The sequence below is a fragment of the Myodes glareolus genome, chromosome 8 (genome assembly GCF_982192425.1).
Source record: "Myodes glareolus chromosome 8, mMyoGla1.1, whole genome shotgun sequence".
Taxonomy (NCBI): Eukaryota; Metazoa; Chordata; class Mammalia; order Rodentia; family Cricetidae; genus Myodes; species Myodes glareolus.
Window position 1 is genome coordinate 91,867,047 of NC_142033.1, and position 15,709 is coordinate 91,882,755.

The window sequence follows — 15,709 nt, forward strand, 5'->3', positions numbered from 1 at the left end:
TTTGTTTTGTTTTTGAGGGGGAAAGGATATGGTTCCAGAGGGCTAAGAGGCCATCGCTGGCACTGCAGGGAAGCTTAGCCACAGTCGGGCATAGCAGCAGGAACAGCAGAGAGCTCACATCTCACCCTAAAAACTGGAAGCAGACAGCAAACTGGGAATGGCTGGTAGCTTTCAAAACAAACTCCGCCCCCAGTGACATAGTCATTCCAGAAAGGCTAAACCTCCTAAGTTTCTCCATCAGAGCTACCAGCTGGGGACCAAGCATCCAAACGTCTAAAACTATGGGAGACATCTCGTTCAAACCAGTACCAATGCCTGTTTCCCTCATATTACACCAGTTGTTTCAACAACCGTAGAGTATTTGTGTGCTGCAAGGAGTAAACTGGTCTTTGGAAAAGATGTCTCCACTAGGGGCAGGCTTGAAACTTCATCTCTTAGTCCTAATAGCCTGAAAGCATGTAAAAGCCCCTCTTAATCGCAGGGGCTAAATCCATGAAGCAATTCTTCCTTAACCTACTCCGGGCATCTGGCACCTTATGGGCTCTTAATAATTAATTGTGAGCTAATAGTGAATGAGTATCACCTATATGAACTGCCTTAATCAATGATAGTGGTTATAGGAACCTGGCAGCTTACCTAAAGAACAGAGTTTGGCTCTGGACTGGCTTCTATAGCCTTACTGGTTGAATTTGGGATTTAGCTTCATCATCCACGAAGACGATGGCACCCATTTCGTGAGATTATGATGAGGACTAGCTACGGTAAAGGGTGTAAAGACGTCACACTTTGTTTAGCAGTTAAGTGCTAATCGGTTATTAGACGTTTATATTCCGTAAGAGTTGGTGGCTATGTTTACGGAAGAAGGCGGACGCTGTTCGGCAGACATCACCACTCCTCAACTATTAAGATTCGGTGCCATTTAACCAGTGTATGTATATCCCTGGGTAGCCAAAATGAATACAAAACAAAAGGGGAGAATCTACCCATTGCAAATCTCTCCTCCGATGCCTTTACAAGGTGAATAAACTAGGAATAAAATTTAGATTTAGACGTCTAGAAAAAAAGCCGACTGCACCACACCCACTCCGGAACAAAGCCAGGGCTGTCATGGCTTCGTCAACACGACCAGCATGAGCTAGAAGCCTCACATCCAGCCGCGGAGGGTGGGATGAGGAGACAGCAAATCCCCAACCACGCCTATAAACTCTCCCGCTCCCGTGCGGCGCCCAAACCAAGGTCAGGTGGGCAGCCCGCAGGCCGGACCTCCGCGCGCAGGCCCCGCACCCGGCGCGCCGCGGACAGCCTCCTACGTCACGCCTGAGCCAGGAGCGGCGAAGGCCCCTTTCTCGGCTTCCGCCTCCTCTGCCGGCGACGCTTTCTGGAAGGTTCGTGCAGGAGGAGGCGGCGGCCAGAGACCGTTACTCTGCAGCGGGCCGGAATCCGTGTCCATCGGTCCTCCTGAACCCGCGCCCACGTCGCCAAGGTCGCCATGCCGGAGAACGTAGCTCCCAGAAGTGGGGCGCCCGCCGCGGGGCCGGGCACCCGCGGGAAAGGCGCCTACCAGGACCGCGACAAGCCGGCCCAGATCCGCTTCAGCAACATCTCCGCGGCCAAAGGTATCGCCCCTCGCCGGCGGGCCCGGCGGCCGTGCGGGTCCGGGGTGCGGGTTGTTCAGCCCTGGGGAGCGCTCCTTGGTGCTAAGCGCTCCCACCCGTGAGCGTGGAGGCCCTTGGACACGCCCCGTCGTGGGTCTGGGTGCTCCATAGTTTTCTCCCGCGGGCGTCTGCGGTGTGCGTCACGTGGGTGCGGACAGCAGCAGCCCAAAAAATGAGGGCTAGGGCGGTGATCTTGAGATCTGAAGCTTCCAAACGAAAGCGTGACTGTTAGGCCTAGTGGTAGACGGCGTAGTATTTTTTTTTCTTTTAACCATAGTCTATAAAGTGCCATTTAATGGGCTTTGCTTGGCTCAGTGGTACTGTTTGGACAGTAGTGTAAGTTGGGTGTGTTCCGTTGAACTGTCAGGTGGAGCGCTATCACGTCGCGCATGATGAAAACCAGACAGACCTGAGTTTAGTCTTTGCGTGTTGTTATCTTATGTTCTTTAGATTCTGAACCAAAGTAGTTCCCATACTGCAAATTCGGGGAAGAGAGCTTTCTGTAGTTGTAAGGATGTAGAGAAACAGAAGAAACGTGGAAGGAAAATTAGGTACAGAGCCTGGGTATGTCTGGAATGTAGTTGTCTGGGTTGGAGAAAGAGGCAGGGTGTGAGAAGTGGACTTGCAAAGATCCATACCTTGAAGGACTTGGGATCCTGGAAAATGTGTGGCTTTATTTCCAGTACCCCCTAAAGTGGGCTGAGGTAACAGTTCATTTGTCGGGTTGCTGGGAAGATGAAAGGTAAGGTGTGTAAAGTACACCTCGCAGGCATTGCAAGTCTCCAGCCCCGCAACAAGAAGACGTGCAGGAGGATAAAAGGAAGTCTGTTTGATCAGATGGGCGCTGGGAAGTTTGGAGAGAATACCTCATACCTGGAAACCGAGTTCAGTAATTACTTAAGTGGTGGCGGAATCATTGAGATGTCGAAAAATAAAGTCTAGGACCATCTGAGTGACCGAGAAACTGTATTACAAAATGAGAAATTCTCTTCAGGTGACGTCCTAGTTACGGTTTCTATTGCTGTGAGGAAATACGGCAACCAACACTAACTTGGAGGGCGTGGTGGGAACTCAAATGGCAGGAACCTAGAGGCAGGAGCTGATGCAGAGACCGTGAAGGAGTGCTGTTTACTGGCTTTCTCCTCGAGGTTTGCTCAACCCACTTTCTTAACAGAACTCAGGACCACCTGTCCAGGAAATGGTCCCATCCACAGTGGATTTGGCCCTCCTCCATCAATCACTAATTAAGAGCATTTCCTACAAACTTGCCTGCAGCACAGTCTTAATTGTCATTTTCTCAATTGAGGTTCCCTCTGAGATGTCTTTAACTGTGTCAGGTTGACAGAAACTGTCCAACACCATCACCGTTCCAAGGCAAGGTGCACCAAAAAATTCAAACAGACAAACGAGAAGCCATGCACGTAGGAAGGTGGGGGTCACCCAAATAACCTGTGAACCTAATTAGTTATTCAAAGAGCAAAGGGCAAACTAGTTCTTCCAAAACAAAACCCTGGGAAGTGAGAAAGGCTTCTGCCAGATACAGCTTGAGTTTAGTTCTGGGCACTAGTTTATTTTGGTGTTACCTGGTTAACTATCCCCTTGACCTCAAATAAAGACAATAATACCTGCTAATGATGAGGAAAGTTGCACAGACACAAAATACTGGTAGCTCAGTATGAATCATTTAACAGTCTCTGTCTTGTACTTAGCTTGTGCTACAGATTAGCATTCTAGAAATATAGAGTCTGAAATACTGTTTCTTTCGGTAGTGAGTATCTTGAAGCCGGTCCGCTAAGATCACCTGAAATTGATAATGACTGCTAGACCAAAGTCATGAAATACATAAGACATATTACCGTTTATACTCCGTATTTTCTGTTAAATTCTTTACTCTTTACCTGATACAGGCAAAAAGCATACTAGTTGTGGAATACAGAAAATTTATTAGACTATGGGCCCTACAAATGTGTTTCCAGCAGTTTATGTTCTTGTGGGAGAGAAAGAGCAGATGAGTGAGTTGTGTGTTGTGTTAGGCTGTCTAACTGTTCCCTTGCTGCTGGTCCTGTTCTAACCAATAAAGGAAATAAAACTCTCAGAACATAAGACTAGGTTGTGCCAGTTTGAATCTCACAGGCATAGGCATAACACATGTGAAGTGTTCTAGTTTATACCATAATCTGTAGGACAAATTTGAAACAAAGCACTTTGCTCTTTTAAGTCTTGGTTTCTGTTTTTCTTCTATTTAACAGCGGTTGCTGATGCCATTAGGACAAGCCTTGGACCTAAAGGAATGGACAAAATGGTATGAATGAATGAAAAAGTTCTTGAGAGCTCCTGTTTACGTTCTGAGGTCTGATGAAAGTTTGTGCTGTCTGGGGCTGGCAAATGGTAGTGCGCTTGCCTATATGGAACAAGGCCCTAAGTTGGAACCCTTACATGTGCTGCCCCTTCTCCCTCCTCAAATCCCTTCAAAGTGTTAGAATTCATTAAAAGGAGGGATTACGTAGATAGCATTTAACTATATAGTTTAATTCCTTTCGAGTTGTTTGTTATTTGAGTCAGTCTTAAATATCTGAGACTGTCCCTTGATCCTCCTGCCTCTGCTTCAAGTGTAGGCATCACAGGCTTGTACCGCCATACTTGGCTCTTTATTTATTCCTTTATTTTGAAGCCTGAACAGCCTCCAGGTGCTAGGGTTACAAGTATGAACTGCCATGCCCCATTCAACTTTTCAGACTGTCCTCGCCCCCACCCCCATGATCCCCTCCCTGCCGCCTTTCTTCTAGTTCTTGGACCCAAACTTCTTATTCTTAATTGACTGGCAGTATAAAACAAATACAGTGTAATAACTTTGGATTGATGTATCCTCAAATTTAAGAGGTAGATCTGACACCTCTGGTCTCTGAGCACTGCCCTCAGATGTGTACATACACACACACACACACACACAATAATAATAATAATAATAAAGTAACCCAACAGAGCTAGTTACTTTTTTTGCAAAAGTTGGATAGAAACTGAATGTTCTTATATTGTTATACTAATGAAACGAAAGATTTTTAAATTAAGCAATATGCATACATTAACTTGTTTGTAATAGTAAATGGAATAGTGCTTGTAGAGTAGTGGATTAAAGTTCTCAAAAACAAATTTTCTAGATTCAAGATGGAAAAGGTGATGTGACTATTACAAATGATGGTGCCACCATTCTGAAACAAATGCAAGTATTGCACCCAGCAGCCAGAATGGTAAGTGTAAATATGTGGTTTGTTTTCTGAGACAGGATGTTCATTGTATAGCTCAGGCTAGCCTTGAATTTGGCAGCAGTTCAGCTTTCATCCTCTTGAGTACTGCAGTTATGGGCATGTGCTATCTGGTTAAGTGGTTTGTTTTTAACTGTATTTGTATAATATTTAATGGAGTTGAAATGTATACTATTTAAACAGGGAGTTTTGTTTTCTGTTTTTTGTTTGTTTGTTTTGTTTTGTTTTGTTTTTGAGACAGGGTTTCTCTATAGCTTTGGAACCTGTCCTGGAACTAGCTCTTGTAGATAAGTCTTGAACTCACAGAGATCTGCCTGCCTCTGCCCCCCCCCCCCCAAGTGCTGGGATTAAAGGCGTGTGCCACCACCGCCTAGCGAAAACTTTTTGTCTTTACTAAAAATATGCATTTTTAAGATAGTTTTTTGAGAATGAGGTGTCCTATAAGAGAATTAATTTTGTTTGCTTATTCTGTGCTGTAGATTGAACCCATGGCATTGTAGATGCTCACCAAGCACTGTAATACTGAGCTACACCCACAGTTCCTACAAAATAAAATCATTTTAGTCACATCAGATCATGTTAGTTTTCACTGGTGTTTATTAAAAAGTAATAATTCAAGAGTCACAGTTAGCCTTACGGCAAGAAGTTGCGTTTACAAAAATGTACTTTAAGAATTGCTATCTGTTAAAACATACTGTTGGCACAGCGATGAGTTCCTGTAATCTTAAGTGCTTTAGTTGTGAGTCAGGAGGATCATTAGAGCCTGTTAAAGACAACATAGAACCCTGCTTCAGGAAAGGTCCGTTACTTAAACATGACTTGGAAATGGGTAAGATTGTGCTTACCTGTGATCACTTGAGAAAAACTTGGCAAAGGTGTTTATACTCCCACGTGGAATGACTTCATACGCTCTCCATCTATGTAAGATACCTATGAGACCTTACTGCATTTTTTAAGAAGGAGTATCTTTTTTGGCCTAGACTAGTCAGGAACTGGCTGTGTAGCAAAGGAAAGCCTTGAACTTGATCTGCCTCCTAGGTCTTGGAATTAAATGTGCACCACCACACCTTCGTTATGCTGGTTTGGGGCTCAAACCCAGGGCTTCAGGGGTGCTGGGCAAGCACTCTTGCAACTGAGGCACATCACCAGCCCTAAGTATTGATGCTTTTGGATAGGACTTTAAAGAGAATTTTCTGAGAACTTCTCTGTACAATCCACAATCTAAACCAGAGACCATTATAAGAATAATTTTGTGTACTACAAATAGAACAGTTTATCTTAATTTTTTTTATAATTTATTTAACTTTATTTTATGTGCATTGGTATGAAGGTATCAGATCCCCTGGAACTGGAGTTACAAACAGTTGTGAGCTGCCATGTGGGTGCTGGGATTTGAACCTGGGTCTTCTGGAAGAGCAGCCAGTGCTCTTAACTGTGGAGCCATCTCTCCAGCCCTAGAACAGTTTATCTTTAAATGAAGCCCAAAGTAAACTAAAAATCAGATGTCAGGAATGTATTGAATTTTGTAATTCTGTGTTGGTGACATTGGTGTGGTAGTTTGAGTTAGATGTTGCTGGGTTCTCATTTCTCAGCATCTTGGCTTGTTCTGTTTATATAGCTGGTGGAGCTGTCTAAAGCTCAAGACATAGAAGCAGGGGATGGTACCACCTCAGTTGTCATCATTGCTGGCTCTCTCTTAGACTCCTGTACCAAGCTTCTGCAGAAAGGTATGTAGAATATGCTTGCTTACTAAGAATGACTAACGTTTTTTTAAAGGCAAAATGCGTAAAAACCGGGTTATTAAGTAATGTGGAATTTAATATTTAATTTGAAGTAACTACTTTTTTATCAAGAATTTTTATTTTGCTTTTGATTTGCAAGACTTCCCTTTGTAGAAATAGACTTCTGCTTTTCAGAAATAAATGATAGTAGTATTACTAGTCTAAGACTTACAAAGATGTCTTAGATGAGAAAATAGAACTCTTACTTACTTTGATAAGTAGTATTTAATCATATAACAACTCTCTGGTCACCCTGCTTTAATTTTACATAAAAATGTATTGATCTGTTTCAAGTAGAACAAACAGAAGTTAACTGCTGTCCATAACCAGCAGTTATTTAGCCATTCTCTTTACAATTGAATTATAAATTAGTAGAGTGTAGTAGTTTTATATTTGCCTAGCGTGCTGGAGGCCCTGGGGTCAGCCTGAGGACAAAGGAGGAAGGGAAAGTTTTAAATTACTTTGACATTTTAATGAGTAAAACATTTTAAAATATGGCATGGTAGTTTGTCATAATTAACTTGGTTCATAAATGACAGGTATCCATCCAACCATCATTTCTGAATCATTCCAAAAAGCTTTGGAAAAGGGTCTTGAAATCCTTACTGACATGTCTCGACCTGTGCAGCTGAGCGACAGAGAAACTTTGTTAAATAGCGCAACCACTTCACTGAATTCAAAGGTGAGACTATCACTAAGGAACAATTAAATTACAGCTAAAGATGTGTTATGGTATTGTCATGAATGCTGTACTGTATCTAACATTGCCTCAAGAACAACTGGGTGGGGCTGGAGAGATGGCTCAGAGATTAAGAAAACTGGCTGCTCTTCCAGAGATTCTGAGTTCAATTCCCAGCAACCACATGGTGGCTCACAACCATCCATAATGAGATCTGGTTCTCTCTTCTGGGTTGCAGATGTCCAGAACACTGTATGTATAATATATCCAAAAAAACTGGGTCATAATAGTTTCTGTAGCTGAATTGGTTTTAAGATTGAGGTAAAATGATCAATAATGTTAACAAAAGAATTAGAAGATTCTCTGGGCAGTGGTTGGCAGGTGCCTTTAATCCTAGCACTTGGGAGGCAGTGACAGGTAAATCTTTGCCAGTTCAAGGCCAGCCTGGTCTCTTAAGTTCCAGGACAGCCAGAGCTACACAGAGAAGCCCTGTCTCTAAACCCCGCCACCACCCAAAAAAAGGAGTTTGTTGTAGGTGCCATATCTGTTTCTAGTTTTTCTTTTACTACATTTTCACACTTTTTGGTAAAGCTAAGTCCTAGGTTTTGAAATGCTATTGGGAAGGTTGGGAACTTCCCATCTGCAAATCAAAGGCTGCCATATTTGAACTCAACATGGATTGCCCATCCATACTAGCCAGCTCTTTATGTGTATGCAACTTTTTTTAACCTATAAAATTTAAAATAATGATGGAACAAAATTTGGGGGAAACTTCAGGTGAAATAATAAAAATTTAAAGGTCGAGGTTGAAGAGGAAAATACCCATACATATAATTTTTTAAAATTTATAAGCAAGAATTTTAATAAAAAATTTTTATGTTACCATCTGCTCTCCTAGTACAATTCATTTTTTTGCATTCATTTCCTCTAGTTACAAATCTAAATGGTATATAGAACACAGTAACAACAGTGTCTTTTTAAAAAAAAATTATTTGTATTTTAAGTACATTGGTGTTTTGTCTGCACGTATGTCCAAGTGAAGACATTAGATCTCTTGAAACAGGTGTTAGAGCCAGTTGTGAACTGCCATGTGGGTGCTGACAATTGAACCATTCCTTTGGAAGAGAAGCTAGTTCTCCTAACTCAGCCAACTCTTCAGCCTTGCGGGGGTGGGGGGGACATCTTTAACCATTTAACCTTGTGGAGGGGGGTCTCCTCTGGGTATCCTCTAGCTACTGTATCTAAATAGGTGGTAACAAGCCCTTGCAAATCCAAGATTGTTTGGTTGTTTTGTCTTTTTAATTACTGTGTCTCTGAAAGTAACTTTCTGTTTTAAATCTAGGTCGTCTCTCAGTATTCAAGTCTACTCTCTCCAATGAGTGTCAATGCGGTGATGAAAGTGATTGACCCAGCCACAGCTACCAGTGTAGATCTTAGAGATATTAAAATAGTGAAGAAGCTTGGGTAAGCATCTCTAATTTCAATTCCAGTGTTTCCCAAACCAGATTACTTTCAGGGAAAAGCTGGGTGTGGTGATTTAGACATAAAATCCTAGCACTTGGGAAGCTTGGGTGGGAGGACACCTGTGAGTTCAGGCCAGCCTGGACTATAATATAGTGAGTGCCATGTCAGTCTGAGCTAGAATGAGGTTCTGTCTCAGAACTCTTAAAAACAAAGCACAACAAATAGATCCTTAGGCCGATCACCTTCCTGGACCAGTGGATATAACATGAGTGAAAAATAACTTCTTTAAGAGTAAAAATTAGGAAACATTTGCTGGCTTAAACTTTTTTGGTATGGTAATCTCAAGGATTTGCGTTTACTCCCGTATGGTGGGGTGGGAGTGTGTTCTGAGAATGGGCTCTGAGAATGAAACCGAAGTACTTTTCATTGTTCTGATTGTTTTTCCTAGGGGGACAATAGATGACTGTGAGCTGGTCGAAGGGCTCGTTCTCACCCAGAAAGTGGCAAATTCTGGCATCTCGAGAGTTGAGAAGGCCAAAATTGGGCTTATTCAGTTTTGCTTATCTGCTCCTAAAACAGATGTAAGTAAAATCCAAGTTGGTTCCTGTTGTAACTTCTTAATAAGATATGTTCTTAAAGATAAAAATTGAAAATACTGTATTAGTGATGTCTTTAAAATGTAGAACTCAAAAAGAATTAATAAAATGGAGACAAAAATAAAAATGGTTGCAGCTACAAGTACTATCACAGACAAGACCGTGTGTATGTCGTATTCATTCCTTGTGGTTTCAGATTGTGTGCAGCTTTCAGGACGCTGAGACACCACTTACTGGAGCCCATAGGGATTTTATTTTTGTGTGCAAGTAAACCTTAGACTAACTTGATAGCCAAACTGTAAAAATGACTTCATTCTTAAGATATCCCTGTATTAGTATAATTCTCTAAAAGGAGTGTTTGTCCCTCAAATTTGTTTTGTTTTCCTAACTTATAGGTGTATTGTTCGGTATTTGTTTTCTCAAAAAGGTTGAGGCCATACAAAAATTAATGGTTAATTTCTTTTTTTTTTCTTCTGTCTTGGTTTTTCAATACAGTGTTTCTCTGTAGCTTTGGGGCCTGTCCTGGAATTAGCTCTGTAGACCAGGCTGGCCTTGAACTCACAGAGATCCATCCACCTGCCTCTGCCTCCCAAGTGCTGGGATTAAAGGCATGCACCGCCTGGCAGTAGTTTCTAACATTGATAAGGCTTTTCTTGGTTTTTTTGTCAGTTTGAGACAGGGTCTGTTTATCTGTCTATTTCTCCCTCCCCCTCCCTTTCTTCCTTTCCTCCCACTCTTCCTCTTTCTAGAACTCATTATATAGATGTTGCTGACCTCAAATCTACAGAGATCCACCTGCCTCTGCCTCTCCTACCTGCTGGTATTAACATATGGACCATCGTGTCTAGGTCTGTCCCAAGTCATAGAGTTAAAGGATACAGTTGAAATTGTTTCTGTGATACATATGATATTGGCAAGCTAGAAAGTAAAAAGAAGAAATCAAAATTGTTTTTATAACACATAAGATAGATAGAAAAATTTTATATTGGGGAAGAGTAACCATTTTGCATTTGTCAGTCATCAAAGATATACTTGCAAAAAAGTTTCAGACAAGCTGGAGAGATGGCTCAAAGTGCTGGTTCCTCTTTCAGAGGTCCTGAGTTCACTTCTCAGCAACCACATGGTAGCTCATAGCCATTTGTAGTGAGATGGCATCCTCTTCTGGCCCACAGATGGAGCAATATGTACATCATAAATAAAATTTTAAGAAAAAAGTTTCAGGCAGTAGAGCCTGCTGTGGTCATGCACACCTATCACACCTATAATCCCAGCCCTTGGAGGTGACTGGATGTTGAATTCAAGGTCAGCCTGAGCTACATGATAAGACTTTGTCCTTCAAACATACAAAAATCGGTAATGAGTATGCTTAAAAATTTGTTTTTTAAAAAAAAAAGCAGCTTTAGCCAGGTGGCGCACACCTTTAATCCTAGCACTCTTGATTTCCTGGATGGCTTGGACTATACTGAGAAACTCTGTCTCAAAAAAAAAAAATCTAAAAATAAATAGAACCAGCCTTTTATATATATATTGTTTTAGACCTTTTTCTGTGCATGCCTATTTAACTGTTTGGTGTGGGTTGGTCTTTTACTTTCTATTAGAATCTCTTGCTTTAAATAATTATTTGTATTCTTGTTCTGATCAGATGGATAATCAGATAGTAGTATCTGACTATGCCCAGATGGATCGAGTGCTTCGAGAAGAAAGAGCCTATATTTTAAACTTGGTGAAGCAGATAAAGAAAACAGGGTGCAATGTCCTTCTCATTCAGAAGTCTATCCTAAGGTCAGGGACTATTTATTTTCTTATCCCTGAATTTATAATTGATTTGTGATTCCTACAGTAATCTTTTAAAACAATATTTTATATATTTGTGTGTGCCTGAGTGTGTACACCACATGTGTACAGGAGCCCTTGGAGATCTGAAGAAAGTGATGAATGCCATGGAACTAGAGTTTATAAGGCCGCTATGAAATTTTTCTAGATTTTAAGAAAATGAAGATTGAGCATAGTTGTTCATACCTGTAATCCCAGTACTCAGAAGGCTAAGGCCAAAGGATTGCTGTGAGTCAGGCCAGTCTAGGATGGAGTAAGGCCTTTTTAAAAAAATGAAAAAAGATTAGAGAGAGGCTGGGTTTTTTGTTTGTATGTTTGTTTTGTTTTGTTTTTGAGCTCACTTACTGCTCTGGGACTCAGGTTTGGTTCCCAGCATCCACATGGCGTCACATAGAACTCCAGTTCCAGGGTGTCAAGCCCTCTTCTGAAAGCCATGGACAACAGGCAAAGCTCTCATACACATAAATGTAAAAAAGCAGCCACAAGTAAAACAAGCATGACATAGCTTTTAAAGAGCTATTTGTTCTAAAAACTAACTGGTTGAGGCTAGAAGTATAGTTGAATCACTAGTGTTTGCTTATGTACACAAAGCCCTGGTTTGATCCCCAGCATGACATAAACTGGATGTGGAATCAAGTGCCAATACTCCTAACAGTAGTGGGCCATAGATAATAGAATTCTCAAATTTGAGCTCTTTTTTTTTTTCCTCTTCTGGATTTTATTTTGCTTTTTAAGTAAATAGACACATTTCCATTTGCACTGATGAATTATGCCAGAAGGTACCATGGGGACATAGATTCCTTTATCTTTCTTGCTAGCATCACATGACCACTAGTTCTAGGATTGTTTCCGCTCATTTGTGGGAATTAGTCATGCCTAATATGTAGAGTTATTACTAATGTTCACTCAACAAAATGCTCATTTGTTAAGAATCGTGATGTAATTACTTGTTATATAGTTTTGTGTTATAATAAGTCCTGGTAAAATTAGAAACCTTCAGAATTTTGAACTTCTGCTGGGTGTAATGGCACAAGCCTTTGATCCTAGCACTTAGGAGGCAGAGGTAGGCAGATTCTGAGTTCCAGGCAGAACAGGGTACATAAGGAGACTTTGTCTCAAAAAGAGAACTTTGAACTTTTAAATGAATATCAAAAGTGTTTTCTCTCATAATTGACCATTTGAATAGCAGTAAAATTAAAATGTTAACTACAAAATAATAAAATTCTTTAATCTAACATAACACTTTATTTCAGAGATGCGCTTAGTGATCTTGCATTACATTTTCTGAATAAGATGAAGATTATGGTGGTTAAGGATATTGAAAGAGAAGACATTGAGTTCATTTGTAAGGTAAAATAGTAATGTATGTAAAAATGTTCATTTGCATGTATTGTAGGTATGGTTATTTTGAGTGCTGCATGTATGTCTATGTACCACATGGCACCCTCAGAGGCCTACTAAACTTAATATGGGTCTATGAATTGCCATATGGCTCCTCTAGAGGAGCCCCAACGGTGGTGTTTTTTTGTTTGTTTGTTTTGCATGCTGAATATTGGGTCTAGTGCTTTGAATAATATACCAGACAAGTGCTTGTTCTACTATTGAGTTCTATCTCCAGCAATGTTGTCTTGACTTGTGGATGTATTATCTTTTCACAGACAATTGGAACCAAACCAGTTGCTCATATTGACCAGTTCACTACTGACATGCTGGGTTCTGCTGAGTTAGCAGAGGAAGTCAGTTTAAATGGTTCTGGGAAACTGTTCAAGGTAACAGTATTACAGTTAAGTTTTATTATTTTTCTTCTCTCTCCCCCCATTACCTAATTTGTAATTTGTTCACTAAAGATTACAGGTTGTACAAGCCCAGGCAAAACAGTTACAATTGTTGTACGTGGTTCTAACAAACTGGTGATTGAAGAAGCTGAGCGCTCCATTCATGATGCTCTCTGTGTTATTCGCTGCCTAGTAAAGAAGAGGTAATAACAGTTTTTGAATTTTGATTACATTTATTCTGGGGGGGGGCGTGTAGACTTGTAGGCACAATACGGCATGTATATCGAGAACAAGTTGAGAGATCTCTTCTTTCCTTCCATCATGAAGGTTCCGGGGACCAAGCTTTGGTTGGTTGTCAGGCATTTTACCTGCTGAGCATCTTGCTGACCCTGGGTATTTTGAAGACTCGTTTGAGGGCCTGGGATATAGTTGTTCGGTTTATAGTACTTCCTAGTTGTGCAAAGACCTGGGTTCAAACCCCACTGAGCACTGCTTAAACTGTGTGTGGTGGGGCATACCTATATAATCCTAGCACTTAAGAGATGAAGGTGAATCAAAGGTTCTGTTTCTACCTCCAGTTAGTACAAGTCCCAGGCTAGCCTGAATACATGATACCCTACCTTTAAAAGACAGCTAAACTGCTATATTTTAGCTTTTTAAAGTTAAATGATAAATTGTTATTTAAATAGCTTCTTTTGGGGTAAAAATATGCTAAAAAATATTTGTGAATTTCAGAGCTCTTATTGCAGGCGGTGGTGCTCCAGAAATAGAGTTGGCCCTAAGACTGACTGAGTACTCACGAACCCTGAGTGGTATGGAATCCTACTGTGTTCGTGCCTTCGCAGATGCTATGGAAGTCATTCCCTCTACACTAGCTGAAAATGCTGGCCTGAATCCCATTTCTACAGTAACAGAACTAAGAAACCGGCATGCCCAAGGAGAAAAAACTACAGGCATTAATGTCCGAAAGGTAATTTATGCTTGTTGTTGGAGAGAGGGTTTGTGAAAAGAAACATTTATCATTTTGTCATTATTGGTTGGTTGAAAGGCTTTGTAGTTAAAAGTAGTGTGATTTTTGTGCATGCTTTTAATCCCAGCCTGGTCTACAGAGCAAGTTCTAGGTTAGCCACGGCTACACAAAGAAACCTTGTCTTAAAAAGCAGACCAAAAAACAAGTAGTATAATTCTGAATTGAAACCTGGAAAGATACTAATATATCTTTCAGAATAAAAATGATACCATGGGAAATAGCATTCAGTAACCGCCATTTGCTAACTTGTAGAAAGTTAGTCTGATCTTTAATTTCCTTAGCTATAAAGATACAGCATGTGATCGGTCTTTTGTGGGGACACTAGTTAGGCACATGTGAGTGTGATTTTTTTTTTTTTCCTCTTTAAACATCCCCGTTAGCATGCCAGGAAAATACAGGAGAGTGACAGCTGACCCTTACTAATTGTTTGATTGAGAAGACAGTACATGATAGGGAAATAATGAGCCTAGATCCTAGTTCTTGAGTGTGCAAGGCTCCAAAGAATGTCACTTCCAGGTTTGTTTATGTGTGGTCAAACACTGAAAGTGTCTGCCTCTCTACAGGGTGGAATTTCCAACATTTTAGAGGAAATGGTCGTCCAGCCTCTGTTGGTGTCAGTCAGTGCTTTGACCCTAGCCACTGAAACAGTCCGGAGCATTCTGAAAATTGATGATGTGGTAAGCAGATAGGGGTTGACAATTCCCTGGGAGGTCAAAAGGGCACCCTTGTAAGTTTTATTTTTATGCTTAAAAGTGTGCTGCCCAGGGGCTGGAGAGATGACTCAGTGGTTAAGAGCATTGCCTGCTCTTCCAAAGGTCCTGAGTTCAATTCCCGGCAACCACATGGTGGCTCACAACCATCTGTAATGGGGTCTAGTGCCCTCTTCTGGCCTGCAGACTTACACACAGACAGAATATTGTATACATAATAAATAAATAAAAATGGTAGTGTTATATTTCTAATTCTTTTTTTAAAAAAAAGTGTGCTGCCCACTAAAATGATAACAATTCATAACTTAATTTTCTTATCTGTAAAAATGAGAGAAAATTTAATTACCTTAAACACGATACAACATTTTATGTCATTACAAGTTTTGAAGCCTGTTATTTTTCTTTCTCTCTCTTATCAGGTAAATACTCGATAATCTGGATAAGGCTGATTGGCTGGGAGCATGTGGACTGTGACTAGAATGGAGATGACCACCTTGGTGTCCATGTCTGGAAGCTTGCTTCTTCAGAGTTTTTTTGATATTGTCTCCCAGTTGGCATTTCTTTGAAATTGTATTGAAACAATTGAATGAAAATATTAAATATTTGGTTCAGACTGCATATTAATTTGTCACTCCCAAATTATATTGGTTTTGGTATTTTGGGTGGAAAGCCTATAGGCAAACTATACCCCTCAAAATTTAATCTTTACGTTAAGTTAAATCTTACTATGTCTTAATCCTTAGTATTAACTTTCTTGTTCATTTATGGTTGTGTTATATCCTAGGCCAGTGTAGAACTCACTATTAATATGACCTTGAACATTTGATCTTGTGCCTCCACCATCCAAATGCTAGAATTAACAGGTATGCACGCTAGTGCTTCCCCCCGCCCCCTCCCAGTACTGAGCATGGAACCCAGGGCTT

At 40.8% G+C, this 15,709-nt stretch overlaps 1 protein-coding gene across 1 annotated transcript; it reads left to right on the plus strand.

The window, feature by feature from the left end:
* The first annotated feature begins 1,354 nt into the window (after positions 1-1,354).
* Positions 1,355-15,404, plus strand: Cct4 (chaperonin containing TCP1 subunit 4). Its single transcript, XM_048435537.3, has 14 exons — positions 1,355-1,616; positions 3,905-3,957; positions 4,814-4,903; positions 6,537-6,645; positions 7,239-7,381; positions 8,721-8,842; positions 9,291-9,423; positions 11,081-11,220; positions 12,525-12,621; positions 12,930-13,040; positions 13,119-13,249; positions 13,782-14,016; positions 14,640-14,753; positions 15,206-15,404. Exons 1-14 carry the CDS (start codon positions 1,490-1,492, stop codon positions 15,218-15,220), a joined length of 1,620 nt encoding a protein of 539 aa, XP_048291494.1. The 5' UTR covers positions 1,355-1,489; the 3' UTR covers positions 15,221-15,404.
* The last annotated feature ends 305 nt before the right edge of the window (positions 15,405-15,709 follow it).